General features: G+C 45.7%; 1 protein-coding gene across 2 annotated transcripts in view; it reads left to right on the top strand.

The window, feature by feature from the left end:
- rmnd1 (required for meiotic nuclear division 1 homolog) overlaps window positions 1–27,522 on the top strand; it is a 75,561-nt gene that overhangs the window by 27,170 nt on the left and 20,869 nt on the right. For both annotated transcript variants that reach the window (XM_067989366.1, XM_067989367.1), the window contains 4 exons: window positions 2,454–2,562; window positions 4,457–4,532; window positions 23,745–23,784; window positions 24,780–24,880. In XM_067989366.1, coding sequence (XP_067845467.1) covers window positions 2,454–2,562; window positions 4,457–4,532; window positions 23,745–23,784; window positions 24,780–24,880 — 326 coding nt within the window. The remainder of the gene's footprint in view (window positions 1–2,453; window positions 2,563–4,456; window positions 4,533–23,744; window positions 23,785–24,779; window positions 24,881–27,522) is intronic.

Genomic DNA, 27,522 nt, shown 5'->3' with positions numbered 1-27,522 from the left:
CCTATCTGCAATGCCTGAGATCATCACCAAAGTGCTTGAAAAGGATTCCCCTTTGGCCCTATGCAGGCAATAGTTTCCCTCAGTGATGCAAAAAAAAATCATCCTAAATAGTGTAGACTCAGAATTTTTATTTAATACTATTCAGTTTAAAACGTTGGAAAAAAATAAAATCTTATTTTAAATTTTTTACTTATTTATTTTTTAAAGTTTAGTTTTTCGCCAGCCCGTATCTTGTTTAAAGGAAGTGTGAGACCTCAAGGGAATTCTCAAATCATGCTGTTGTGAGTGGAGAATTGAATCCACTTTACAATTCAGAGGAAACATTGAGGTAAATCAGACACATGAAATTGACCAGTCCAGCAGAGGAACAGTCTTCTGTACACTTTCTTTCAGCCATGATTGATTGGGCAAGAGCAGTATATGGCAAGTCCTAATTACTTGTTTCTTTATATTTTGTGTAAAAAAGACTGACAGCTTTAGCAGATAGTATGTGGGTTCTTGGTTGTGATTGTCCTGCTAGCAGTAATTGATCTCCACTTTGCCATCGTAAGGAGCAACCTTGCAGAGGTTGGGAGATCCCTGGAGCAGGGAAGGGAAACATCAGTTGGCAGCACTGTTGTGTATCCTGTAGCAACTGCTACAGAACAGGGGCACTGGATGCTCAGACCTCTTTTCCCCCTCCCTCCAGCATACACACCACGGTACCACAGGACTTTTAAAGGAAAAAGATGGTGTTGAGTTATAATGGATGTCACCTATCTAATTTCCAGAGGGAACGTTCTGTATTATTAGTCCCTGATCCCCAGAAGTAATTGGGTAAAACTTTTGATATTTATTAACCCTTATGTCTTTAGTATTCAACCTTGGCCTGTTGCTCTCCACAGGCAACAAACTCCTTGCAATGACTCAGCAGCCTAGAAACTATAGTCACATGCAATATTTGATCATCACAACCTGTATCAGTCCATATAACCTTTAATCCCATACCTAACCAGATATTTTCCAGTTTTTTTTTCCAAAGACATCAATTGCTTTTGCTGGAAATCTGTTCTACATATCTACGAGATGGAGAACGAAAGAGAAATTCTTCCGATCGCTAAGCTTTTCTTGACGCTTATTAATTGTGTGTCCTTTTTTTTCAGTCTGTGCTCACAGTTCTCAACACATAACCTGCTTACATCTGATGAAAAGTCATCAACCTGAAACGTTAACTCTCTTTCTCTCTCCACAGACGCTGCCTGACCTGCTGAGTATTTCTAGCATTTTCTGTTTTTATTTCAGATTTCCAGCATCAACAGTATTTTGCTTCTGCTTACATCTACATCATCTGTAGCTTCAGCATTTTAAACACTTGGATCATATTCTCCTCATTGTAATCTAATGAAAACAAATCGAGCTCTGTCAGCTTCTCTTCACACATTGGAGTCCTGCACCACTGAATAACTCATCATTCTTTTCTGATCCTTCCCCGACTTTTTAAATATAATTTCTTGAAGGTAGAGGTTGCCAGAAAATGATAGAAATGTACATTAGGTTTGTCATCAGCTGAAAAGAGAGCACACAGGTTAACACTTTGAGTTGAGATCTTTCCAGTCTGTATTGTTCCAGATATTGGAGGACTTGCTGTGTATTTCCAGCATTTTCTATTTCTATTTCAGATTTCCAGCACTAAGTCTTTCTTTTTATTCTAAATACAGCTCACTTCAAGGTAGAATAGTTTAAAGTTAATGTCGAAAGCCCTCAGATAGGGTAGATAGAGAGAAACTATTTCCTCCTGTGGGGTCCAAAACTAGGGAGCATAACCTTGAAATTAGAGCTAGGCCGTTCAGGGGTGATATCGGGAAGCACTTCTTCACACAAAGGGTGGTAGAAATCTGGAACTCTCTTGCCCCAAAAAGCTGTTGAGGCTAGGTCAATTGAAAAATTAAAAACTGAGATTGATAGATTTTTTTCAGGTAAGGATGTTAAGGGATATGGAGCCAAGGCGGGTAAATGGAGTTAAGGTATAGATCAGCCATGATCTAATTGAATGGCGGAACAGGCTCCAGGGGCTGAATGGCCTAATCCTATTCCTACGAATGGCTGCCTGTGGAACTCTACCTCAGCATACTCAATTGTTTAAGGAGAGAAGAAGTAAGGATGCAAACCTGAGGAAAATCAGGAGCAAGAAATTATTTTAATAATTGCCATCAGGTAGAAAATTATCATGATGGGTGTTTGCAGCAAATCTTCACCCTTAATTTTTGTCAGCATATACGATAAGATCAGGCACTAAATTCCTTCTCAGAGTAGTATTGGGGAGCTTTTGGAGCAAATGCAATTTTTCATGTGCCTTAAAGTAGAACTGCATTTGTCATTATTACAACAGGGAAGATGGATCCCTTAAATTTTATTTGAGGTAAGTGCTCTGTTGAACTGTGCATGCTATCTAACTGATTTGCCTCTGTGTCTAGGATCTAATGAAGTGTACTGCCTTCGCAACAGCAGATGAGTATCATCTGGAGAATCTTTGCCATGATCTGATGTCAAGTGGTTATCATGAAATAACAGACCTGCCCAGAGGTGAGAGTAACCATTACACTGTATATCAATGAGACTTTTAACACTCCCAAAGCCATTCACTATAAACTCCCACATAAGAGATTTCATCATACAACGAATACAGCCCTATAAGGCTCAAAGGAAAAATATGTCATGCAACATAATGGCCCAGAATTTGCTGGAGCAAGGCAACACGGTGTGTGCTGTAAGTTGGATTTTTTTTCCTCGCCTTTCAGTTCCAAATAATTTTGCGCCGCGAGATCTTGGAGCCTTGGTGAGCGATGGGTCCAATAGTCTATCTCCTTCACCAATGAGATTTAAGGATTGAGAAAGAAACAGAGAAACAACAGAGAAGGGTGAATTATAGTCAAATTAGATATGGAAAGAAATAAAGAGAAGGAAAGAAAGATTGGATTAAGAGAGAGAGAAAAAAGAGACAAAGAAAAAATAAGAAAAACATTTAATAAACCTCTAGGAACAATTTACTACCTGCAGGAGTGAGACTTCACAGTTTCGGTTGTTCCCTTTCTGGGCCTCTGAGATTGAGTGGCATGTCAGGAGCATAAATCTCATCATTGACAGGGTTCTTATGTCGTAAAGCACCAGCCCTAACTTTCTGCGGCGAGTTTAAGTGGCATTTACAGCACACATGCAGCAATTTCTTGAAACTCACGGGGAGGTTGACAGCAAGCTCCGGTTTTTGTGAGGCTAACGGCGGAGTGGCACAAATTGTCCATCAATTTGTGGCAATTCGCAACTCACTGCCTCACCACAAATTGCTGGATTTTTTATACACTAAAAACTCTGTGTGCCTTTAACTTGCCTGTTGCTGCTTGTCAAAGAGAAAATAAGGAAAACATTATATTTTGAAGAGGTTGTTTTTCAAAAGGTGCTTTGTCTCTCCGATCTACAGATCACCTCATCAAACAGTTGTTATATTGTATAAATAAGAATTGTGGTCAGCACATATACTTTCAACAGTTTCACCAATGGACTTTGCCTTGCAGTAATTCCAAATTTGATTCCTCAAGGAGAGTATAATGACGTGATCTCTATCATCAAACTATCGGAAAGCTTTGCATCATGGCTCGGCTATTAGTAATAAAGAAAAACTGGAAGGTAATATTCTCTGCTCCATCAATGCTCTTGTTGAGCATTGATGGAGCAGAGAATATTAAAGAAGCATTTCATAATAGAGGCTTTGCAATTTATGGCAGTTACAATGTTTGCTTTAGATTCTGTTTAGAAGAGCTAAGATTCCAAAAATGATCCTTCTGTACTTCATCGGAGCGTAATTTAATGTAGCTTATCTTCAAATAATGGATTCCTATTTAGCCTATGATTTCTGGGCTCAGGTTCAGTGATAGATACAATAAGATTCAATAGTCTTTTGACACTGAACCAAACTTCTTGTGGGGAGAATGATTGACATCGCTGTAAACCCCATCAATCCAAGCCTTGCTCACCCATGGACAAAAGTAAGCAGTGGAGCTCTTCTGTGCAAAGAAAAATAAATTCAAAACGTAATATTTTCTAATTATGCAACATTATAGCATAAACATCGCCATATCATGAAAATCAAGTTTTAATAGTCTTGATACTGGATAAATGATGACTGCATGTTGCTCCATTTAGTTACTCAAGTGAAAATTGATGAAACTCATGTGCTCAAATGTTTATTGACCCCGGAAATCAAACATTTTTCAAATCTTCTGTACTGTTTAGTTGCTATTCACCCTCCCTCTCTGGAGGCTGAGCACTTTATTAACAAAAGGTAAAGTGCTTACATTTTCTGTTGTTTTATTGTATCACCTGTTTAAACTTTTTTTCTATTTTTTTTTTGTTTGTTTAGCATTACCATTGTATTAAGTCCTTTACAAATCTCACTATTTGTTTCTCAATGTTTTTTCCTCAGATGCCTCAAACGTGTTGGTAATTGGAACTGATATGTTGGCTAAGCCAAATGATTATGGATTCATTTTCTTATTCAGGTTGGTTTGCATAACATTTCTACACCCACTACCTTTTCTGTAGATAGTGCAACGGTTGGTGCACTCTAGTGTGCAAGTTGCACTTTAATGTATTGTGCTCTCCCAATACAAGAATATGACTTGTACAGTAGTGCAACTGTACAGGTTTTTACTGAATTGACCACCATTAAACAGATGCAGCTTATGCAAAGGATTTTTACAATCATTTTCCATTATTCTAACAGTTGCAACCTTTTTATTAAACTGCAACTTTACTGAAGCAATAATAAATGAAAAGGGATACATTTAGATAGGTTTTAGCAATCTTTTGGCATGAATAGAAGTAGACTGCTAAACCTAGATAAAGCCACGTCATTACCATTCAATTTTGTATTTGTTTTCTCAGAACAAATTTCCAGAGCTGTCACAGCTGTGGAACAGTGAAACATTCTGAGATTTGGTAAAAGCTTGTGTCTCATCATAAATTTTCAATTCTTTGGTAATTAGAATTTATTTCAGTCTGCCAGTAATCTCATTCGGTCATTGCATGTGAGAAAATGTTCACTTTTTGTTGGATTTAAGACACCAAGGACAGTCTTGGCACAAGTTAGGTGTTAAAACAGAACTCGTGTATCAGTCACTAGATAAATTTCACGTTCTTTGTTTGGACACATAAGCCCCGATTTTAACCTTACCCACCCGGAGGGAACAGGGCAGGTTCAGGTCGAATGCCCGTTTTTCACTCCGTCCGATCATGGTGCTTTGACTTCAGTGGAGCATAAAATTGGTTGGGGTGTAAAACATTATTGGCCTGAACCCGCCCCGTTCCCCCTGTTTGGGTAAGGTTAAAATCGGGGCTTTAGAGCCTGAGTTGACCTGAATTGGTCTTTTTTGGGTCAATTTGCGCAAAACCAGAGTTTTGCCCAATCGTATCATTTTAGGTTCAGATTGGCCTTTCCCTTTAAAAATTACTCTACACGTGTGGTCACGGTGTATCTTGCCATTGGTTTCCTACTGTTACAATGTTTCCTGTCTGCTGTGAGAACTATCAATAAAAATGGGTATTTTATTTATTTCCAAGTGTTAATTACTTGGTATCACACATCTGATTCTTGGCAATATATTGGTGCTTGGGGGAGGGAGGAGTGCATCTGCTTCCCCTGGCGAACTGATGAGGGAAGTCTGTGTCTGATTCCTGCCAATGCAGAGCTGCCAGTTTTCCTTGCTATGTAGGGAGGCTCGTACAACTGCAAGTGAGAACAGATCTTTGGCTTTGCGAACCTCCAAATTTTAGGACCTCCAAAAAATAAATCTAATTCTTAAAGAAACTTGTGTGTTTCTGGCTTTTTTTTTTGAATGCTTAAAGGACAGAATATATTCATTGCTATCTGTGATTATATTTAACTGCAGCTTTGATGCAGAACAATTAAAATTTCGAAGGCTGAATAAAACCACGGATCTCTCTCCACTGCAGAAACCCTAATCTATGCCATTATCATCTCTAGAATTGAATTCTCGAATGCCCTCCTCACCTGCATCTCCTTCACCCTTTACAAACTTTAGTTAATCCAAGACTTTTGTTGCCTGAGCCTTCTCTTGGACAGGGTTCTCATCACTCCTGTGCTCTCCAAGCTCTACTGGATCCCTGTCCACCAATGCCTCAAGGCTCTCATCCTCTCTTTCAATTTCCTGCGCAGCCTCACCCCACCTTACCTGAGAGACCATCTCCAGCCCTGTGTCCCAACTTTCACTCTCTGTTGCTCTGAGTCTGGCTTACTGCTTTTCCTCTGCTCCACCATCAGAGGCTCTTCCATTAGTCGCTACATCTCAACCATTTAGAATTCTCTCACGAAACCACTCCAACTCATTACCTTTCCTCACTTCAAAAACTTCTTTAAAACTTACCCCCTGACCATGCATTTGGTTCCCTACCTTTTAATCTTCCTTGTCTCTCTCCTCAGAACCTGTGCACCCTTTTGTAAAGTGAGTTGAGATATTCCTCTACATGAAGGGTGATATAAAATGCAAGTTGTTGACCATTAAATGTTTTCCGAAAGTGGGTTCACACTGGCTGTTAATATTGATGTTATACCTCTCTTCCTCTCTTGCATAAGGAAATCTCAATGCACTGGGATTATATTAATGCCTTTTGATGCATAGTTTGCTGGGGAGAATAATTTGAGGAAATGCCTCCAAGAGTCATTAAGCAATATTGCTAGTTGAGCAGCTGCTTGGTATATGTACCTTCTGGGAGGAAACTCAGTGGCCCAGAAAAAGGTTATTCTACCGGTTGCATGGCTGCTACTTAGGCAACCTTCAAAGTGGTGTCCGTTGATAGTACGTGGAAACCTGTTACACGGAGTATCCCCCATACATTTAACAATCACTTTTTAAACTTAATCATGAATGGTAGGTCTGTCCTGGCAACTCAGGTCTTAGCCCCTTCATAGAAATCCGCTTGCTCCTCATCATAGGTCCTACTGGGTTAGCTTTGAGAGAGGTGTAGGGTTTTATTCATTCTTCAAACTGATATATCCTTCACCTGCTGCTTGCCCACTTAGGCTTTTCAAGGGGCATATGTATTAATATTTTATTAGTCTCTTTTAAACTGCAATTCAGAATGAACTGCCATTCTGATGCACACGCAGGTCCTTTATACAGAGTGGAGAGGGATACTATATGGACCGGCATAGTGCAACATCGCTTAGTGCATTCCAATTTTCTAACATCACAGTAGAGCATTGCCCACCACATTACATCCCTCGAACATTGTGACGTATAGCCTAGCTCCAGTAGTGTGTGGAGGATGCATTATTTTGAAGAATGAAGATCCTTTTTGTTCTTAGATACATTGGGGTCGATTTTAGGATGGCCAAGTGGGGGCTGGGGGGGGGGGGGGGGGGGGGGGGGGCTCGTAAAATCAGGGAATCCCGGAGCGGGTCCAGACCCCGGCTCCAACCCACCCACTTCCGGGTTCCCCAGTGACGTGTTCGGGTGTGCGCGCAGCTCCCGCATGCGGAACTCCTACCGGCAATTAAAGCCGGCGGGATTACAATTTAAATACTTACTTACCTAGTTGAGGTCCTTGACAGACCTCATGACAGGAGATTTTGGCAGGGGTGGAATTTTCAAGTCTTCTCAGCGTGTTTCCCGTGCTGTGGGAAACACTCCCTGTTCAAGCAGACATGTTTCAGCCAGCAGCCAGTGGGAGATGCAAAGGTGTATTTGGGTGCTGTTGGGGAAGGATTAAACTAGAGTGGCAGGGGGATGGGAACCTGAGCGGGGAGTCAGAAGAGAATAAAGTTGAGAGCAGCAAGAGAGGGGAAGACCCAGGGGAAATCTACAATACAAATAGTACAAACAGTTGTTCAAGAACAAGTGAAAGGGAAAAGCGTAGAGCAGCGGAAAGAAAGTGTACTTTAGGCACGACAGAAAAAATAAAAACTAGAAGGCGTAAGGCGATTAACCCAGCATCAAAGCTGTGGCAGGGGGTTGGGAACCTGAGCAGGGAGACAGAGGAAAGCGTGTCAGGAAGGGACAGAAGGTATGGAGTAAAAGGTAAAGTGTTAAAAAAGGAAAAAGCAGGAACTAAGTGTCACAAAACATATTTGAAAGTTCTTTATCTGAATGCACGCAGCATTCGTAACAAAATGGACGAGTTAACGGCACAAATAACTACGTATGGGTATGATCTTGTGGCCATTACAGAAACATGGCTGCAGGGTGACAACAACTGGGAATTAAATATGCCAGGGTATTTAACAATCAGGAAGGACAGGCAGGAAGGAAGGGGAGGTGGGGTGGCTATGTTAATAAAGGAAGGAATCACTGTAATACAGAGAAATGATATTGGGACAAAGGATCAGGACAATGAAACAGTTTGGGTAGAGCTAAGGAATAATAAGGGGAAGAAAACACTAGTGGGCGTAGTATATAGGCCTCCTAATAGTTGCAACTCTGCTGGAAGAAGTATTAATCAGGAAATAGTCGGGGTATGTAACAAGGGAACAGCTATAATTATGGGGGATTTTAACTATCATATTAACTGGACAAATCAAATTGGGCAGGGCAGCCTTGAGGAAGAGTTTATTGAGTGTATTAGGGATGGATTTCTTGAGCAGTATGTAACTGATCCTACAAGGGGGCAAGCAACCTTGGACCTGGTCCTGTGTAATGAGCCAGGATTAATTAATAATGTCCTAGTTAAGGATCCCCTTGGAATGAGTGACCATAACATGATTACATTCCATACCCAATTAGAGGGTGAGAAGGTTGGTTCTCAAACAAGCGTACTGAGCTTGAATAAAGGAGACTATGATGGTATGAGAGCGGAATTGATTAAAGTGGACTGGGAAAATAGATTAAAGGGTAAGACGGTACATGAGCAGTGGTGTTCATTTAAGGAGTTATTTTACAACTTTCAAAAAATATATATTCCACTGAGGAAAAAAGGGTGTAAAAGAAATGACAGCCATCCGTGGCTAAGTAAAGAAATTAAGGATAGTATCCGACTAAAAACAAGGACATATAAGGTAGCCAAACTTAGTGGGAGGATAGAAGATTGGGAAGTCTTCAAAAGTCAGCAAAAAGTAACTAAAGGATTGATTAAGAAAGGGAAGATAAATTATGAAAATAAATTAGCCTAAAATATAAAAACAGATAACATGAGTTTCTATAGTTATATAAAAAGAAGAAGGGTGGCAAAGGCAAACGTAGGTCCCTTAGAGGATGAGACCGGGAAATTAATGGTGGGAAACATGGAGATGGCAAAAATGCTGAACAAATATTTTGTTTCAGTCTTTACGGTAGAGGACACTAAGAATATCCCAACACTGGACAAACAGGGGGCTCTAGGGGGGGAGGAGCTAAATACGATTAAAATCACTAAGGAATTGGTACTCAGTAAATTAATGGGACTCAAGGCGGATAAATCCCCTGGACCTGATGGCTTACATCCTAGGGTCTTGAGGGAAGTGGCAGTAGGGATTGTGGATGCTTTGGTACTAATTTTCCAAAATTCTCTGGACTCGGCAAAGGTCCCGGCAGATTGGAAAACTGCTAATGTAACACCCTTATTTAAAAAGGGTAGTAGGCAGAAGGCTGGAAATTATAGACCAGTTAGCCTAACATCTGTGGTGGGTAAAATTTTGGAGTCTATTATTAAGGAGACAGTAGCGGAACATTTGGATAAACATAATTTAATAGGACAAAGTCAGCATGGCTTTATGAAGGGGAAGTCATGTCTGACAAATTTGCTTGAGTTCTTTGAGGACATAACGTACAGGGTGGATAAAGGGGAACCAGTGGACGTGGTGTATTTAGACTTCCAGAAGGCATTCGACAAGGTGCCACATAAAAGTTATTGCTCAAGATAAAGAATCACTGGATTGGGGGTAATATTCTGGCATGGGTGGAGGATTGGTTATCTAACAGGAAGCAGAGAGTTGGGATAAATGGTTCATTCTCGGACTGGCAACCAGTAGCCAGTGGTGTTCCGCAGGGGTCGGTGCTGGGTCCCCAACTCTTTACAACCTATATTAACGATTTGGAGGAGGGGGGACCGAGTAACATATCAAAGTTTGCAGATGATACAAAGATGGGAGGGAAAGTAGAGAGTGAGGAGGACATAAAAAAACCTACAAGGGGATATAGACAGGCTGGGTGAGTGGGCGGAGATTTGGCAGATGCAATACAATATTGGAAAATGTGAGGTTATGCACTTTGGCAGGAAAAATCAGAGAGCAAGTTATTATCTTAATGGCAAGAAACTGGAAAGTACTGCAGTACAAAGGGATCTGGGGGTCCTAGTGTAAGAAAATCAAAAAGTTAGTATGCAGGTACAGCAGGTGATCAAGAAGGCCAACGGAATGTTGGCTTTTATTGCTAGGGGGATAGAATATAAAAACAGGGAGGTATTGCTGCAGTTATATAAGGTATTGGTGAGACCGCACCTGGAATACTGCATACAGTTTTGGTGTCCATACTTAAGAAAAGACATACTTGCTCTCGAGGCAGTACAAAGAAGGTTCACTCGGTTAATCCCGGGGATGAGGGGGCGGATGTATGAGGAGAGGTTGAGTAGATTGGGACTCTACTCATTGGAGCTCAGAAGAATGAGAGGCGATCTTATTGAAACATATAAGATTGTGAAGGGGCTTGATCGGGTGGATGCGGTAAGGATGTTCCCAAGGATGGGTGAAACTAGAACTAGGGGGCATAATCTTAGAATAAGGGGCTGCTCTTTCAAAACTGAGATGAGGAGGAACTTCTTCACTCAGAGGGTAGTAGGTCTGTGGAATTTGCTGCCCCAGGAAGCTGTGGAAGCTACATCATTAAATAAATTTAAAACAGAAATCGACAGTTTCCTAGAAGTAAAGGGAATTAGGGGTTACGGGGAGCGGGCAGGAAATTGGACATGAATTTAGATTTGAGGTTAGGATCAGATCAGCCATGATCTTATTGAATGGCGGAGCAGGCTCGAGGGGCCGATTGGCCTACTCCTGCTCCTATTTCTTATGTTCTTATGTATTTAACAGGTGGGGGGGGAAACCTCATTTATTGCAGCAGGGCACTCTGTCACTTCAGACAAAGTTTTGGCTGCAACACCTTTGTCTTTCCACTCAAAATTATTAATTTATACCCTAAACTCTGCTGTGCAAACACACTTACCTACTTTGTGCACCCCCTCAAACCCACACCGTCAGGATGGCGGGCGCCATGGCTGCATTCATCACTTCATCCGAGGACGAGCAACATCACCAGCCTTGCCAGGCACACCGTCCACCTCTACCACATGGAGCTCCACATCACAGTGTTGCGCCACAGGTACCTGCACAAAATAGTCGTGCAACTACACATACACCCACTGTAGGGTGACCCAATGGGTGTCATCAAGTATGGATGTTCACAGTGAACCTCATGAAAGGGACTATTGCACAAGCCAGTCAAGAATGGGCAAGACGTGGCAGTAGTGGTGATAATAATAAGATTGATTGTGAATGGAAAACAAAACAAATATAAATACAAAAACATGACAAACCGTCAAACACCCTTGTGCATCCCTCTTGTGCTCACAAAATCTTTGGCTTACGCTTCCTACTACTCCTACATGGTGCGTCCCCAGTGGCTGCAGCAGAGGTAGTGGCTGGTTGCTCTTTTTCATGCCCTGATGTTTTGGGCCTACGCCCTCTGGGTTTTGGTACCCTTGAGGGCCCCTCCAAAGACTGCTCCACCTGCACCTGTGCAGGGGCAGTCTCGACCACCTGGAGAGGAGGCAGCATTGCGGGTACTGGTTGAGAGGGGGGCAACGGGTGAGACATAGAAGCACTTTGAGTGGCGTCCCCACTTCCATGTCCCCTTTCGCCATCATCCCTCTCCTGGGCAAGGCCCACATCACTCCTACCACTCTGCTGGACGATAGTTTGGAGGACATGCGTGACGTCTTGTAAGGCCAGTGCTAGTGTATCTGCCTGCCTGTTTAAGGCGGCAGAAAGTTGCTCACCCTGAGTCCAAACGGCCGTTGTCAGGGCCGCAATGGCCTCGTTGTTGAACCATGCTTGAAGCTCGATGGAGGCTAGCCTTCCGTCCATCGCAGATATTCCCACATTTACCCACGACACTATCTCAGAGATGCCTTCACATCCCTGTGACAGTATCTCAGAGATTCCCTCCCGTATCTGCGCCGCCATTCCTCTCGTGCAGGAGTTGGACGACTCTATCCTCTGCGCGATTGTGGAGAGTGCGCGTGGCACCTGTTCCAGCACCTCGCAAATGTGCTGCTGCCCCTCGATCATTCTCCTTTTAATGGATGGCCCCCAGGGTTCAGCATCTGTGTCCAGCTGAGCAGAGCCTGGAGAAGAATGCTCCGACCGATGCGGACTCTCCACAGCTGCCCCTGCCACCAGTGTCTGCTCGTGCTCACTTGTGTGTGGTGACTCACCGGGTGCAACCCCAACTAAGTGACGACAGGGACCCACCGAGGTGTGTGTATCTGCGCTGGTGGATGGCTCACTCAGATGTGACGGTGCCCCCTCAGAGGCCGGCAGGTCCTCTGAGGAATCGACCTCCACTGTCACGGCAATCGCTGAAGGCCCTGTAAGAGAACGGAAGGCAACATTAAGCATGATGACAGATGTTGAGGTGCTGAAGATGGCAAGGCATATTAACATCATTTGCTGTTGTGAGTGCTGAATGTTAAAGTTCTGTCACCAGTCGTTTGTTGGGTGCCAGTCTCGGCGTCCCCCACGGACAGGCACTTGAGGGTGCGGCTCAATTCGAGAGCCTCCTGCTCCGCGTCCGTGAGGACCACCAGATGTTGCGGCCCCCCTCCGGTCTTCGCCCTCTCCCTATAAGGGGAGAAAGTAGAGAGGCATAAGTGAGTGATGGTGACATGGCCTTGGTTTGGGTGAGGGTGACCGTGAAAGAGATGCATCAGAGGGTGAGTATGAGACAGAGCCATGGCATTGCATGAGGATTGGGTTGAGTGGTAGTGGTGGGATGAGTACTGGGGAGGTGAGTAAGTGCAAGTAAGTTGAGGATGAGGTTTGAATGGGTGTAAGGAGTGATGTGATAGAGTAGTGTTGGCAGTGCAGAAGGAGTTGTGGGGTGGGGGCGGTGATGTGGAAGACGGAGTGTAGGAGAATGAGTAAGTATACTCACTTTGGCTGACCTAGTTAGGTCATTGAAGCGCTTCCTGCACTGTATCCACGTGCGCAAGATGTTGCTGGTGCTGCTGACCTCCTTTGCCACCTCGAGCCAGGCCTTCTTGGTGGCAAAGGGAGGACACTTCCTTCCATCGGCCGGATAGAAGATGTCCCTCGTCCTCCTCACCCCATCCAGTAAGACCTGGAGTGAGGCATCACTAAACCTGGGAGCAACCTTTCCCCTGGACTGCTTCATGCTGCTGTTTTGGTTCTTGGCTCCAGGAGCAGCATTGGAGGACTGCCCCTTTAAATAGGGCTCATCCAGCTGACAGCCTGTGATGCGGGTGAGCAGTCCGCCCACTGCGCAGGTTTCTAACGGGAAACCTGGAAGCCAAGGAAAGTGGCTTCAATTTACTTGCGATCGCGTGGGGAACCCACCAATTTTACTGGGCAGGTTACCCATGCGCCCAGTCGACCCCCCGCTGCCAACCCGCCTCCCTGGTAATATCGGGGCCATTAATTATCTTTTTGAGCCTTTTGAAAACTTGCAAGTTTAATTTTTGTGAAAACATGTTATGTTTCTAGCTTCGGTCTCAGTTTGGTAAGTTAGTGATTGCAGATGACACTACGTTAGGAGGCACAGTAAGTTGTGTGGATGGGAGGAGGAAGTTACAAAGGGACACAGACAGACAAAGTGAGTGGGCAAAACTATGACAGATGGAATTCAATGTGGGGAAGTGTGAGGTCGTCCACTTTCGATCTGAGAAAGACAAATCAGATTATTTACTTAATGGGGAGAGACTATGGGGGGAAAAAATTGGATAAGGCCTATTATCGGACGTAGATAGCCCGATCTGCTATTGACCCGCACCTGATGGCCCCTACGCAGGCAGCATGTGAATTTTGAGCTGCCTGCTAATTAGCATGATAGCTCTGTGCAGCCAGCACTACTCGTGCTGCTGAGAGGCTGCACGGAGAATGAAGAAGTCCGAAATGGGGCGTGCTCAGCGCACGTCATTGGCAGCCTGCACCTCTTAAAGGTGCAAGTGCACATTTTAAATGGGGATGCACAGTCCACCGGGAGGAGGGAAAGATGGCCGGAGGGATGGTGGGACCGGTGCGAGAGCGGACACCCTGCTTCTCTGATGATGCACTGGAGGCCCTGGTGGAGGGGGTGGACGAAAGGAGGGCCAACATGTACCAGCAGGGTGGCAGGAGATCCTCCAACTCCAGCTCCGCAGACATTGTGAGGCTGTGGCCCAGGAAGTGAACGCCAGGAGCACTGCACCACGCGCATGGGTGCAGTGCCGAAAGAAGTTCAATGATTTGACACGATTGGTCAAGGTGAGTGGATGCATGTGTCAAGTGGCACATCCTACCAACTGCACCACTTCTCCACGCATCACACACCACCCACCCACCAACAAACACTGCCCATCCATATACAATGCTGCACTCGGCATGCTGCATCTCACCCGTACATAGTACCACACTTGCAGGCCACACAACCACCATTCATAGGTGTCACACACTGGCAGCTATTCGACCGTGACAGGCACATCACCCAGACACCTTGCAGAATACTCATTGACACACTGCCCTCTGTCTTGCAGGAGAAGGTGGCGCATAACAGCTGGCAGCAGGAGAGACCTGAGGGAGAACTGGCATACCTACACGTCCTCACCCCCTTGGAGGAGACTGTGCTTCAGATCATTGTCCGGGCCGTCACTGCAGCCGTGACCACATGCCACGCTGGAGGTCCCGATGAAGGGGGTCTCTGCATATCTAATGCTCCTTCTCATTTCCCACACCTCCCTCCTCCCATAATCTTTTCTGACTCACGTGCTGCAAATGCTGTCAGCACGCACATCTTACTTGCTCCTCTCCCCACTCCACAACTCAACCTGTTTCCCTTTGTCATTGCAGAAACCCAAGGAGGAAGACACTGAAGCCACACCGTCACTCGATCTGACACTCTGCTCCACCAGCTCAGAGACTGACAGTGCGCGTCCTTTAGAGGTTAGGTTAGAGGAGGGATCTGCACGTGGTGAGACACCGGGCACAAGTGCACAGGAGCTGGGACCGAGGGAACGGATACCACGGGTGCCAGCTCTAGAGGGTAGGGTCGCTCACAAGTTTTGCTGCAGAGGAGTCAGGTGAGGACTTTGATGGGCCAGGCTATAGAAGACAGCTGATGGGTGTACACCACCAAATGCTTAGGGCACTGGATAGCTTGACAGAAAGCCTGCGCACAATGACAAGGGGCATGGAGGAGTCCAGCTCCAACTTGGCACAGGGCTTTGCGCAGAGCTTGGAGCCCATCCTTTCCAACATATAACAGGTGGTCACCTCCATCAGCGCACCTGTGGAACCCACCATGATGCAGCGCCTGATGGCTGATGTCGCGGCTTCCATTGCAGCACAGACTGATGTCATCAGAGGTCATCAAGCTACTGTTGTAACTCAGACTGCTGCTATCGTGTCTCTGGGGACTGTTGTGGAACGGGGCTTCCAGGGCGTGTCAGCGTTCCAGCGATCCGTTCTCCAGCTGAACACCAGGATTGCTGAGGCACCACCCCAGGAGAATGGCAGTGGTGCCATGGCAGTTGGACCTGCTGTCCTCTCTCAGGACGACAGCATTCCTGCACCCACCCCTGCCACTCTGCCAGTGCCCTTGTTGTTGCTTATCAGCCAGCCAGGCCAGTCTGCTGCAGCCCATGCTGAGATGGTGCAGTCTGAAGCCAGGCTCTCCCAGCCCAGAGCTGCTCGAGGTCGTCCTCCAAGGCTATCTACACGCTCCTCAATTGAAGGCCAGCAGCCTTCCACCACCCATGCTCCAGCCACTGGGGATGCACCTTGTAGGAGCACTATGATAGGTAAAGGCACACGAACAACAGGTACTACGGCAATGCACAAGGGTGAATAGTTCTGTTCTGTTTCCATAATTTTATTTGTTAATTGATAAATGTGACTTTGAATTTGTATTTAGCGATGGTTTTTGTTTGAGCTGAGGGGGAAACAAATGTGTAATCAGATGGAGGGGATTTGATAGTCATGTGGGTGCGGACAGGTGGGGAAGCAGTTGACATTATTGATAGCAGGCACGAATCAGGTGAGCATGCAGAGCCTTTGCAGACAATGCATGCGTTCCCTGTTGCACCCTTGCGTCTTCGTCCACTTGCTCCTCCCCCTCCTCCTCCTCCTCCTCAGCCTCTTCCTCCTCCATCTCTGGCTCACGGTCTTCTCCGATCATCGGTGGCAAGGGCTGGTCCCTCATGATGGCGAGGTTATGCAGCAAGCAGCATACCACCACGAATCTTCCCACCCACTCAGCGGAGTACTGCAGGGCTCCTCCAGAACAGTCCAGGCAGCGGAAGCGTTGTTTCAGGAGGCCTATGGTGTGCTCCACAACATTGCGTGTGGCAGCATGGCTATCATTGTAGGCCTGCTCTGCACCTGTGCGTGGGTTCCTGCCAGGAGTCATGAGACACTGCGTGAGGGGGTGGCCCTTGTCACCCAGTAGCCAGCCTTTGACTTGCCGAGCCGGGTGAAAGATAGCTGGCACATTGGATTGCCGCATAACAAAGGCGTCATGACTGCTCCCAGGGTAGCAGGCATCGACCTCCATGATTCGATGCGGGTGGTCGCAAGCCAGCTGCATGCTCGGAGTGAAAGTCCTGTCAGTTGACGAAGACGGCCGAGTTGATAATGCAGGACTTGCAGGGCAATGTGCGTGCATTCAATGACACCCTGCAACATGGAGAAGCCAGCAATGCGAGCAAACCCCCCTGCTCGCTCATTCTGCTTGTCCCTGTCAAGAGGGAATGTGATGAACCTGTTCCTCATCTCGTACAGTGCGTCTACGACCTCCCTTATGTAGCAGTGCACTGCATACTGCGAGATGTGGGACATGTCGCCAACAGAGGCCTGAAATGATCCTGAGCCGTAGAAGTTCAGCGCCACGGTTACCTTCACAGCCACAGGCAATGCTGTCCTTGCCCAGCCCTGAGGCTGCAGTTGCGGTCGCACCAATTGACAGATCTCCGTCACGGCCTCCTTGGTGAACCTCAGCCGTTGGATGCAATGCTCCTTGCTCATGTTGAGGTAAGAGAATTGGTCCCAGAGGACTTTCATTGGATATGGCCTCCTGCTCAGTGCCATGCACCTCCTCCTCCTCCCTCCTCGCAGCTTGATCTGCTGTGCATGGCCTCTCTGCATGCTCCCAGTCATGCTCAATGCCCAGCGGGAACCCTAGCAAACCGCCCATGGTTGCCAGGAACGTTGTTCAACCACAGTTGTAACTTTCCGAACCGTAAGACAGTACCTGCCAAACCACTCTCAAATGTACTGTAGCAACTCTCAGTAAGTATAGGGAGCTTCAAAAAACACTTCCTATTCCACCAGCAGCCAGAAGCAATAATCCAGCAACTAACCTGCACAGTCCCTTTAAATAGCGCTGGTGGGAGGTCCTCGAGGCACATGTTCAGATGTGCTTGGTTAAGACTGTGCGTTGAGTTGAACGTTAAGGTCCAGATGGTGTCTATCACTTTAAATCAGAGTTGCAAACTGATTTTACACATTTTCATAGAATCATAGAAGTTACAACATGGAAACAGGCCCTTCGGCCCAACATGTCCATGTCGCCCAGTTTATACCACTAAGCTAGTCCCAATTGCCTGCACTTGGCCCATATCCCTCTATACCCATCTTACCCATGTAACTGTCCAAATGCTTTTTAAAAGACAAAATTGTACCCGCCTCTACTACTGCCTCTGGCAGCTCGTTCCAGACACTCACCACCCTTTGAGTGAACAAATTACCCCTCTGGACCCTTTTGTATCTCTCCCCTCTCACCTTAAATCTATGCCCCCTCGTTATAGACTCCCCTACCTTTGGGAAAAGATTTTGACTATCGACCTTATCTATGCCCCTCATTATTTTATAGACTTCTATAAGATCACCCCTTAACCTCCTACTCTCCAGGGAAAAAAGTCCCAGTCTGTCTAACCTCTCCCTGTAAGTCAAACCATCAAGTCCCGGTAGCATCCTAGTAAATCTTTTCTGCACTCTTTCTAGTTTAATAATATCCTTTCTATAATAGGGTGACCAGAACTGTACACAGTACTCCAAGTGTGGCCTCACCAATGCCCTGTACAACTTCAACAAGACATCCCAACTCCTGCATTCAATGTTCTGACCAATGAAACCAAGCATGCCGAATGCCTTCTTCACCACCATATCCACCTGTGACTCCACTTTCAAGGAGCTATGAATCTGTACTCCCAGATCTCTTTGTTCTATAACTCTCCCCAACGCCCTACCATTAACGGAGTAGGTCCTGGCCCGATTCGATCTACCAAAATGCATCACCTCACATTTATTTAAATTAAACTCCATCTGCCATTCATCGGCCCACTGGCCCAATTTATCAAGATCCCGTTGCAATCCTAGATAACCTTCTTCACTGTCCACAATGCCACCAATCTTGGTGTCATCTGCAAACTTACTAACCATGCCTCCTAAATTCTCATCCAAATCATTAATATAAATAACAAATAACAGTGGACCCAGCACCGATCCCTGAGGCACACCGCTGGACACAGGCATCCAGTTTGAAAAACAACCCTCTACAACCACCCTCTGTCTTCTGTCATCAAGCCAATTTTGTATCCAATTGGCTACCTCACCTTGGATCCCATGAGATTTAACCTTATGTAACAACCTACCATGCGGTACCTTGTCAAATGCTTTGCTGAAGTCCATGTAGACCACATCTACTGCACAGCCCTCATCTATCTTCTTGGTTACCCCTTCAAAAAACTCAATCAAATTCGTGAGACATGATTTTCCTCTCACAAAACCATGCTGACTGTTCCTAATTAGTCCCTGCCTCTCCAAATGCCTGTAGATCCTGTCCCTCAGAATACCCTCTAACAACTTACCCACTACAGATGTCAGGCTCACTGGTCTGTAGTTCCCAGGCTTTTCCCTGCCGCCCTTCTTAAACAAAGGCACAACATTTGCTACCCTCCAATCTTCAGGCACCTCACCTGTAGCGGTGGATGATTCAAATATCTCTGCTAGGGGACCCGCAATTTCCTCCCTAACCTCCCATAACGTCCTGGGATACATTTCATCAGGTCCCGGAGATTTATCTACCTTGATGCGCGTTAAGACTTCCAGCACCTCCCTCTCTGTAATATGTACACTCCTCAAGACATCACTATTTATTTCCCCAAGTTCCCTAACATCCATGCCTTTCTCAACCGTAAATACCGATGTGAAATATTCATTCAGGATCTCACCCATCTCTTGTGGTTTCGCACATAGATGACCTTGTTGATCCTTAAGAGGCCCTACTCTCTCCCTAGTTACCCTTTTGCCCTTTATGTATTTGTAGAAGCTCTTTGGATTCACCTTTGCCTGATCTGCCAAAGCAATCTCATATCCCCTTTTTGCCCTCCTGATTTCTCTCTTAACTCTACTCCGGCAATCTCTATACTCTTCAAGGGATCCACTTGATCCCAGCTGCCTATGCATGTCATATGCCTCCTTCTTCTTTTTGACTAGTGCCTCAATCTCCCGAGTCATCCAAGGTTCCCTACTTCTACCAGCCTTGCCCTTCACTTTATAAGGAATGTGCTTACCCTGAACCCTGGTTAACACACTTTTGAAAGCCTCCCACTTACCAGACGTCCCTTTGCCTGCCAACAGACTCTCCCAATCAACTTCTGAAAGTTCCTGTCTAATACCATCAAAATTGGCCTTTCCCCAATTTAGAATTTTAACTTTTGGGCCAGACCTATCCTTCTCCATAGCTATCTTAAAACTAATGGAATTGTGATCACTGGTCCCAAAGTGATCCCTCACTAAAACTTCTGTCACCTGCCCTTCCTTATTTCCCAAGAGGAGGTCAAGTTTTGCCCCCTCTCTAGTCGGGCCATCCACATACTGAATGAGAAATTCCTCCTGAATACACTCAACAAATTTCTCTCCATCCAAGCCCCTAATGCTATGGCTGTCCCAGTCAATGTTGGGAAAGTTAAAGTCCCCTACTATTACCACCCTATTTTTCTTGCAGCTGTCTGTAATCTCCTTACATATTTGCTCCTCAATTTCCCGTTGACTATTTGGGGGTCTGTAGTACAATCCTATCAAAGTGATCTCTCCCTTCTTATTTTTCAGTTCTACCCATATAGACTCAGTGGGCGAACCCTCGGATATATCCCCTCTCACTACTGCCGTGATGTTCTCCCTAATCAAGAACGCAACTCCCCCTCCTCTCTTACCTCCTGCTCTATCTTTCCTATAGCATCTGTACCCTGGAACATTGAGCTGCCAGTCCTGCCCCTCCCTTAGCCATGTTTCAGTAATAGCTATAACATCCCAGTCCCATGTACCCATCCATGCCCTGAGTTCATCTGCCTTGCCCATCAGACTTCTTGCATTGAAATAAATGCAGTTTAATCTAGACTTCCCTTGGTCTTTGCCCTGCTTTCTCAGACCATCTGTCCGGTCATGTTTTGTACACTCTCCCTTACTGCCTTTTGTTTCTGTCACCACTTTATTTCCCACTGACTTCCTGCATCGGTTCCCATCCCCCTGCCACATTAGTTTAAACCCTCCCCAACAGCACTGGCAAACACTCCCCCTAGGACATTGGTTCCAGTCCTGCCCAGATGCAGACCGTCCAATTTGTACTGGTCCCACCTCCCCCAGAACCGGTTCCAATGGCCCAGGAATTTGAATCCCTCCCTCTTGCACCATCTCTCAAGCCACGTATTCATCTTAGCTATCCTGTCATTCCTACTCTGACTAACCCGTGGCACTGGTAGCAATCCTGAGATTACTACCTTTGAGGTCCTACTCTTTAGTTTAACTCCTAACTCCCTAAATTCAGCTTGTAGGACCTCATCCTGTTTTTTACCTATATCGTTGGTGCCTATATGCACCACGACAACTGGCTGTTCACCCTCCCCCTCCCCCTCCAGAATATCCTGCAGCCGCTCCGAGACATCCTTGACCCTTGCACCAGGGAGGCAACATACCATCCTGGAGTCTCGGTTGCGTCCGCAGAAACGCCTGTCTATTCCCCTTACAATCGAGTCCCCTATCAATATAGCTCTGCCACACTTTTTCCTGCCCTCCTGTGCAGCAGAGCCTGCCACGGTGTCATGAACCTGGCCACTGCCACCTTCCCCTGGTGAGCCATCTCCCCCAACAGTATCCAAAACGGTATACCTGTTTTGGAGGGAGATGACCGCAGGGGACCCCTGCACTGCCTTCCTACTCTTCCTCTGTCTGTTGGTCACCCATTCACTATCTCCCTCAGTAATTTTTATCTGCGGTGTGACCAACTCACTGAACGTGCTATCCACGACTTTCTCAGCATCGCGGATGCTCCAAAGTGAGTCCATCCGCAGCTCCAGAGCCGTCAAGCGGTCAAACAATAGCTGCAGCTGGACACACTTCCCGCAGGTGAAGGAATCAGGGATACAGGAAGGAGCCCTGAATTCCCACATCCCACAAGAGGAACATGACACGGCCCTGGGATCTCCTGCCATGACTTAACCCTTAAATTAGCTTAAGAACAACTACAATGTCAAGAGAAAAAAAAAGGAAAGAAAAACTACTTACCACTCCCTTTAAGGAGTTTACTCCTTTAAATTGTTCTCAATTTAGAGAATGTTAACTACACTAGGGACCTTGATTCACTAAAAAATAAACGCTACTTCCTATAAGACCTGCAGACCTTCCCTTTCCTTTTACTTTAGTTACTGTAGATAAGTAGAAATACTCACCTGAACCTACTCACCAATCAGGTGCCTCCCCTGTGTCGCGTCCCGATCTGATTCCTGACGTCACTTCGAACTCGGTCGCAGCTCCGCTCCGCTCGGCTCCTCTCAGCTGTTCTCAGCGCTCTGAAATCCCGCCTTTTATCGGACGCTCCCTCCGCTCCGCTCGGCTCCTCTCAGCTGTTCTCAGCGCTCTGAAATCCCGCCTTTTATCGGACGCTCCCTCCGCTCCGCTCGGCTCCTCTCAGCTGTTCTCAGCGCTCTGAAATCCCGCCTTTTATCGGACGCTCCCTCCGCTCGGCTCGGCTCCTCTCAGCTGTTCTCAGCGCTCTGAAATCCCGCCTTTTATCGGACGCTCCCTCCGCTCGGCTCGGCTCCTCTCAGCTGTTCTCAGCGCTCTGAAATCCCGCCTTTTATCGGACGCTCCCTCCGCTCGGCTCGGCTCCTCTCAGCTGTTCTTAGCGCTCTGAAATCCCGCCTTTTATCGGACGCTCCCTCCGCTCGGCTCGGCTCCTCTCAGCTGTTCTCAGCGCTCTGAAATCCCGCCTTTTATCGGACGCTCCCTCCGCTCCGCTCGGCTCCTCTCAGCTGTTCTCAGCGCTCTGAAATCCCGCCTTTTATCGGACGCTCCCTCCGCTCGGCTCGGCTCCTCTCAGCTGTTCTCAGCGCTCTGAAATCCCGCCTTTTATCGGACGCTCCCTCCGCTCCGCTCGGCTCCTCTCACTACTTTACACGCTGCCGGCGTTTGGTATTTGCGCATGTGCTAATACCTATACCAAGATGGCGTCCGGCGCACGTCACGCTGGAAACATGCATGCGCAGCCAAGACGCCATCTTGGCACTTTGGGAGGCCAGATAGCACCAAAACAATGGGCGCTACATGGCCCAATCTCTAGCCCAGAGAGTTTTGGAGGCGCAAAGGGATTTAGGCATCCATGTGCACAAATCACTAAAAGCTAGCGCACAGGTACAAAAAGAATCAATAAGGCTAATGGAATGTTGGCTTTATCTCAAGGGGATTGGAATTCAAAAGTGAGAAAGTCATTCTTCGGTTGTACAGAGCCTTAGTCATACCCCATCTGGTGTACTGCATTCAGTTTTTGGTACCAAACCTCTGGAAAGATAGATTGGCCTTGGAAGGGGGTGCAGAGCAGACTGGACTTAAAGGGTTAAATTATGAGGACAGGTAGCATAAACTTGGCTTGTATTCTCTTGAGTTTAAACATTTATGGGGTGATCTAATCAAGGTATTTAAAATGATTAATGGATTCGAAAGAGTAGATACAGGGAAACTATTTCCTCTGAAGAATAAATCCAGAACAAGAGGACATAATCTTAAAATTAGAACTAGGCCATTCAGGAGTGAAATCAGGAAGCACTAGTCACACACAGGGTGGTAGAAATCTGGAACTCATTCCCCCAAAAGTCTGTGGATGCTGAGTCAATTGAAATTTTCAAGACTGGGACTCATTGTCTTGGGAACCTTGGGAAAGAGAAGTATGGGACATTTTTTAAATGCAAAAGAAGTGGTTTCATGAAGAATATTCACCAAAATACGTTATTTCACCAAACGTTACCATTTTGTAGTAAACCTATCATTTCTAGTATTAAATGTATTAAGAACTGTTAATAATTTGAGAAAAATAAATTTGTTTTTTGCATTTAATGGACGTGATTCAGTCATAGGCTGTGAAATGATATTCTATCCAATCTATTATCTGGCTCTTAAAAGATAACAGATGGTCCTCTCCATGACCTTCTGCAACACTAACAATTTTTGTTTCTTCCACGCACAGGGAGGGCTCTGTTGTCTTTTGGAATGTGGAAGATAAAACAGTAAGTTGAATCATACTAAATGTATCCAGGGTATAGTTTAGTCTTCCTATCCCCTTTTTAACTTTGTTATCCCCACCCCCCCCAACCTTTTAACTGTGTGTTACTCTTTCCTCCCCCCCCCCCATTTTTAACTGTGTGTTGGTATGAAACATTCTTTCTCATGCCAGCCTATGGGACCTGCTGCCCACTGGTGTCGCACAATCCTCATTCTGGCAACTCATTCGACCTCATTCTATGAGATTTGCTGTCTACTGGGGTATCTGACAGCTCTGATTCTACCAGTCAGTGGGAATAACCGCCCATTTCTATCATATAAACATCCTGCAAAACCTGGGGACTTGCTGCCCACTAGTATCATGCAGTGAATCCTTTTAATGCTCACCAGTAATCAGGAACAGCTTCTTGTCACTTGCTGTCAGCATTATTCAGTATTCTCTATTCAAAACGTGTATGATATTGCATTATTACTGCAGTGGAAGTTAATTTATTTACAAGGTTTTTAATTATGCACATCCTAATTTCACCAAAAAGGGTTTCATCATAAATAAAAGGGTTTCAAGTAAATAAAGCTAATCCTAGAGGTTCAACTAAACATTTTCAAAACAGATTGGAATGTTAAAACTGCCCCGGTCCTGTGCACCCAGTGAGGTATAGAGGTAGAGATGAACGCATTTATTGAGTGAGTGGCAAGAGTTGATGCAATATATTCATGATGTAATAACTCTAACCAGGCCTAGACTTTCTGATTGTGTTATTTTAATTGGGACAATAAACCATTGGGTTACCTTGGGAATTAAAATTATGCTGATAGGAAAATCTAGGCTCCAGTATGCTATGCAGATTGTATTTCATTGTTTTTCTAATCTTTTTTTGTAATTTGATGGGTTTTTATAGAAGGTGCTTATGAAAGTAACCATAACTATTTTTACTTTCATAAGCATGAACTATTTTTCTAGTGCTTCATTTATAATGGCCTTCCAATGCTCTGCCTTTAGGTGAAACGCATTATGCAAATCTTGGAGCCACATGAGATCCAACCGTATGAAGTTGCTTTGGTTCATTGGGAAAATGAGGAAGTTAACTATCGGATTTCAGAGTAAGCACAGGCTATCATTTTAATTGATTAGAATGTTTTCAATGTGTAGTGGAAACCTGAAAGCCTACAAAAGAAATGCTTGTGCAAAACAGCCTTTATGAGTTGTTCAGTATCATTTAGTCAATGTGCAAAGTAATCTAGATATAACTAGAAAAGTAGAGTTCAGACAGCCTGTTTCTGTTACATCCCAAAAGGACAAGCATATTAATTTTAATTGGGCAGCTTGCACCATATATACTGTTAAAGTACTATTTCATATTTATGTGTGCTTCTGTGCTTGTTAAATGGTAGTGGTGAGAAACAGAATATTTAACCACTCCATATTAGTCGAAGTCAGCCCAGTTCCCCAGTGGAGAGAATGTTGAGGGTGATAACCCTGTACTGTTTTTGATATTATGATGGCAGAGCCTTTGACCCTTTGGCTTGTGTGACCCTTTCCTATGTTGTATATAAAGCCCTTTTCTCTTGCTTGTTGTAAGTTCTTTTTGCTGTTATCAGCTTCACGCCACAGTAATACAGATATCATTGTATCATGTGTTTGCCAAGACCAACATATCTCAAAATGTGGGGGGGAAACGTATTGAAACAATATACCTTTAAAGGCTCTTTGATGTTCAGGTGCTTGCCACGTGCCCTGCTCTTGCACCAATGTAACACAAAAGGGCATGAACCCTCACCACAGAACACTAATTAATTAGTTTTCCAGAAACGGTAAAAACATTGGTCTCCGAATATTCAAGATGCATCCAAGACTTGAGTTCCTCTCCACTGTGTATTAACATCTTACGAAATGTTCAGAGACACCAGGGCTGATTTTAACTTGCTCCACCCAGTGAGAACGGGGCGGTAGCATCCTGAAAATCGTGGTATTGTATTTACTGCCCTGTTGCCGTCCACATCCATTTTGCTCTTGGGCAACCTTTTAACTCTGTGTTACCCACCCCCCCCCCCCCCCCCATTTTTAACTGTGTGTTGGTATGAAACATTCTTTCTCATGCCAACCTATAGGACCTGCTGCCCACTGGTGTCGCACAATCCTTATTCTGGCAACTCATTCAACCTCATTCTATGAGATTTGCTGTCTACTGGGGTATCTGACAGCTCTGATTCTACCAGTCAGTGGGAATAACTGCCCATTTCTATCATATAAACATCCTGCAAAACCTGGGGACTTGCTGCCCACTAGTATCATGCAGTGAATCCTTTTACTAAGGCAGCCCAGGTGCCTGCATCAACTAGGCGAGAGCCTCATTAAAGTATTTAAATCAGAGTCCTATCATGTTAATAGGACTCTAATGCCATTTTCTTAAGCAAATGTGGAAGTGCTGGATCCGCCCAGTACTACTACTCTGACATGCTATCTATTCCACCCGGGGTGCTGATTTCAGTATTGCTGCTTGCTAGTGCTGATGCTTCTTCGGGAGGGTTGTCTCCCACCCAGTCATGTCCTGTAGAATCCAGGTCTTCAGATCAACCTAGAAAAAGGGGAGAGGGACAAGGGTCCACAGGGTACGGAAGGGCTAGGCAGTAACAGATGATTACCAACGTTGTGCAGCACGCTGCCTGTATGTGTAATTGCTTGAGGAAAAGGAAAAGGTGCAAGTAATAGGCAGACACCCTGCTGAACGTGGCCTCCAGCCTCACCATCGCCAACGCCCCTTGATCTGCCTGCTCCAGTGATTTCCATGACTTACTCCTCCAACTGGGTGAGAGCCTGGATGGAAGGTTCTGGTCCACTCATGGTTATTGTGAACCAGATTGTCTTGCAGAAACAGAGGGAGCGAGTTAGTGTGTGGTTGTTGTAAAGGGTTGTGTAGATTTGTGAGGCAGCTTCATATAGCTTGCATGCTGAGTGAAAGAAGCAGCAAGATGCGAGCAGGATGGGGAGGTGGTCAAGTGCAAGAAAGTGGCTCCGGTGTGAAATGTGAAAGCAGTTAGCAACAGTTAGCAAAATGCTGTTTGTGTCTGTTGTGAGGGCTGCAGCAACAGATGAATGTGTGATTGGATTGAGATTAGTACAGTGTCCTCTTGTGATTGGTGGAGAAACAAGTGGAGCAGGGGAGAGAAGTGTTTGGACTGCTGGGCGGGGAGGGAAGTGCAGAGAAATGGAGATAGGAAGACATCATTCTCACCCTTGCTGTCCGGTCAGCTCGTTGAAGTGCTTGTGATACTGAACCCATGTCCTTGGCCGTTGATATTGTCTGCCACTTCTCTCCAACCCTGCTGCAGCATCTGCTTTGGCACCTTCCTGCCATCTAAGGGTGACAATGCCCTCACCTACTCCACAAGCAGCTCCACCACTATGTCAGAGCTTGAGGTGATCTTGCCTGTGACGTGTTGCTCCCTAACAGCTTCCCAAGTAGCAACCCAGATTTGCACAGAGTTGATGCCTTGCTTTATAAAGTGCATTCACTCTTTAAATTGATGCTGAGCCCTCGGGAGTTCTCGCCCTCCAATTGGGCGGGGTGCCCATCACCGCTGGAAATGCGTGGGCAGCCCGCCAATGAAATATTGTGTTCGTCAGACTGATGACATTGGGCGGGCAACCCGAAAGGCCTGCCAACCGCCCGCTCAAAAACTGCCCTCAGTAAAAATTGACCCCACCATCTTCTTCTTTAGAAAGGGAATTTGACCTCTGCCTG

This window comes from Heptranchias perlo, chromosome 8, assembly GCF_035084215.1.
Source record: "Heptranchias perlo isolate sHepPer1 chromosome 8, sHepPer1.hap1, whole genome shotgun sequence".
Classification (NCBI taxonomy): domain Eukaryota; kingdom Metazoa; phylum Chordata; class Chondrichthyes; order Hexanchiformes; family Hexanchidae; genus Heptranchias; species Heptranchias perlo.
Note: the sequence above shows the minus strand (reverse complement) of the source record. Positions and strands in the feature narration are given on the sequence as shown.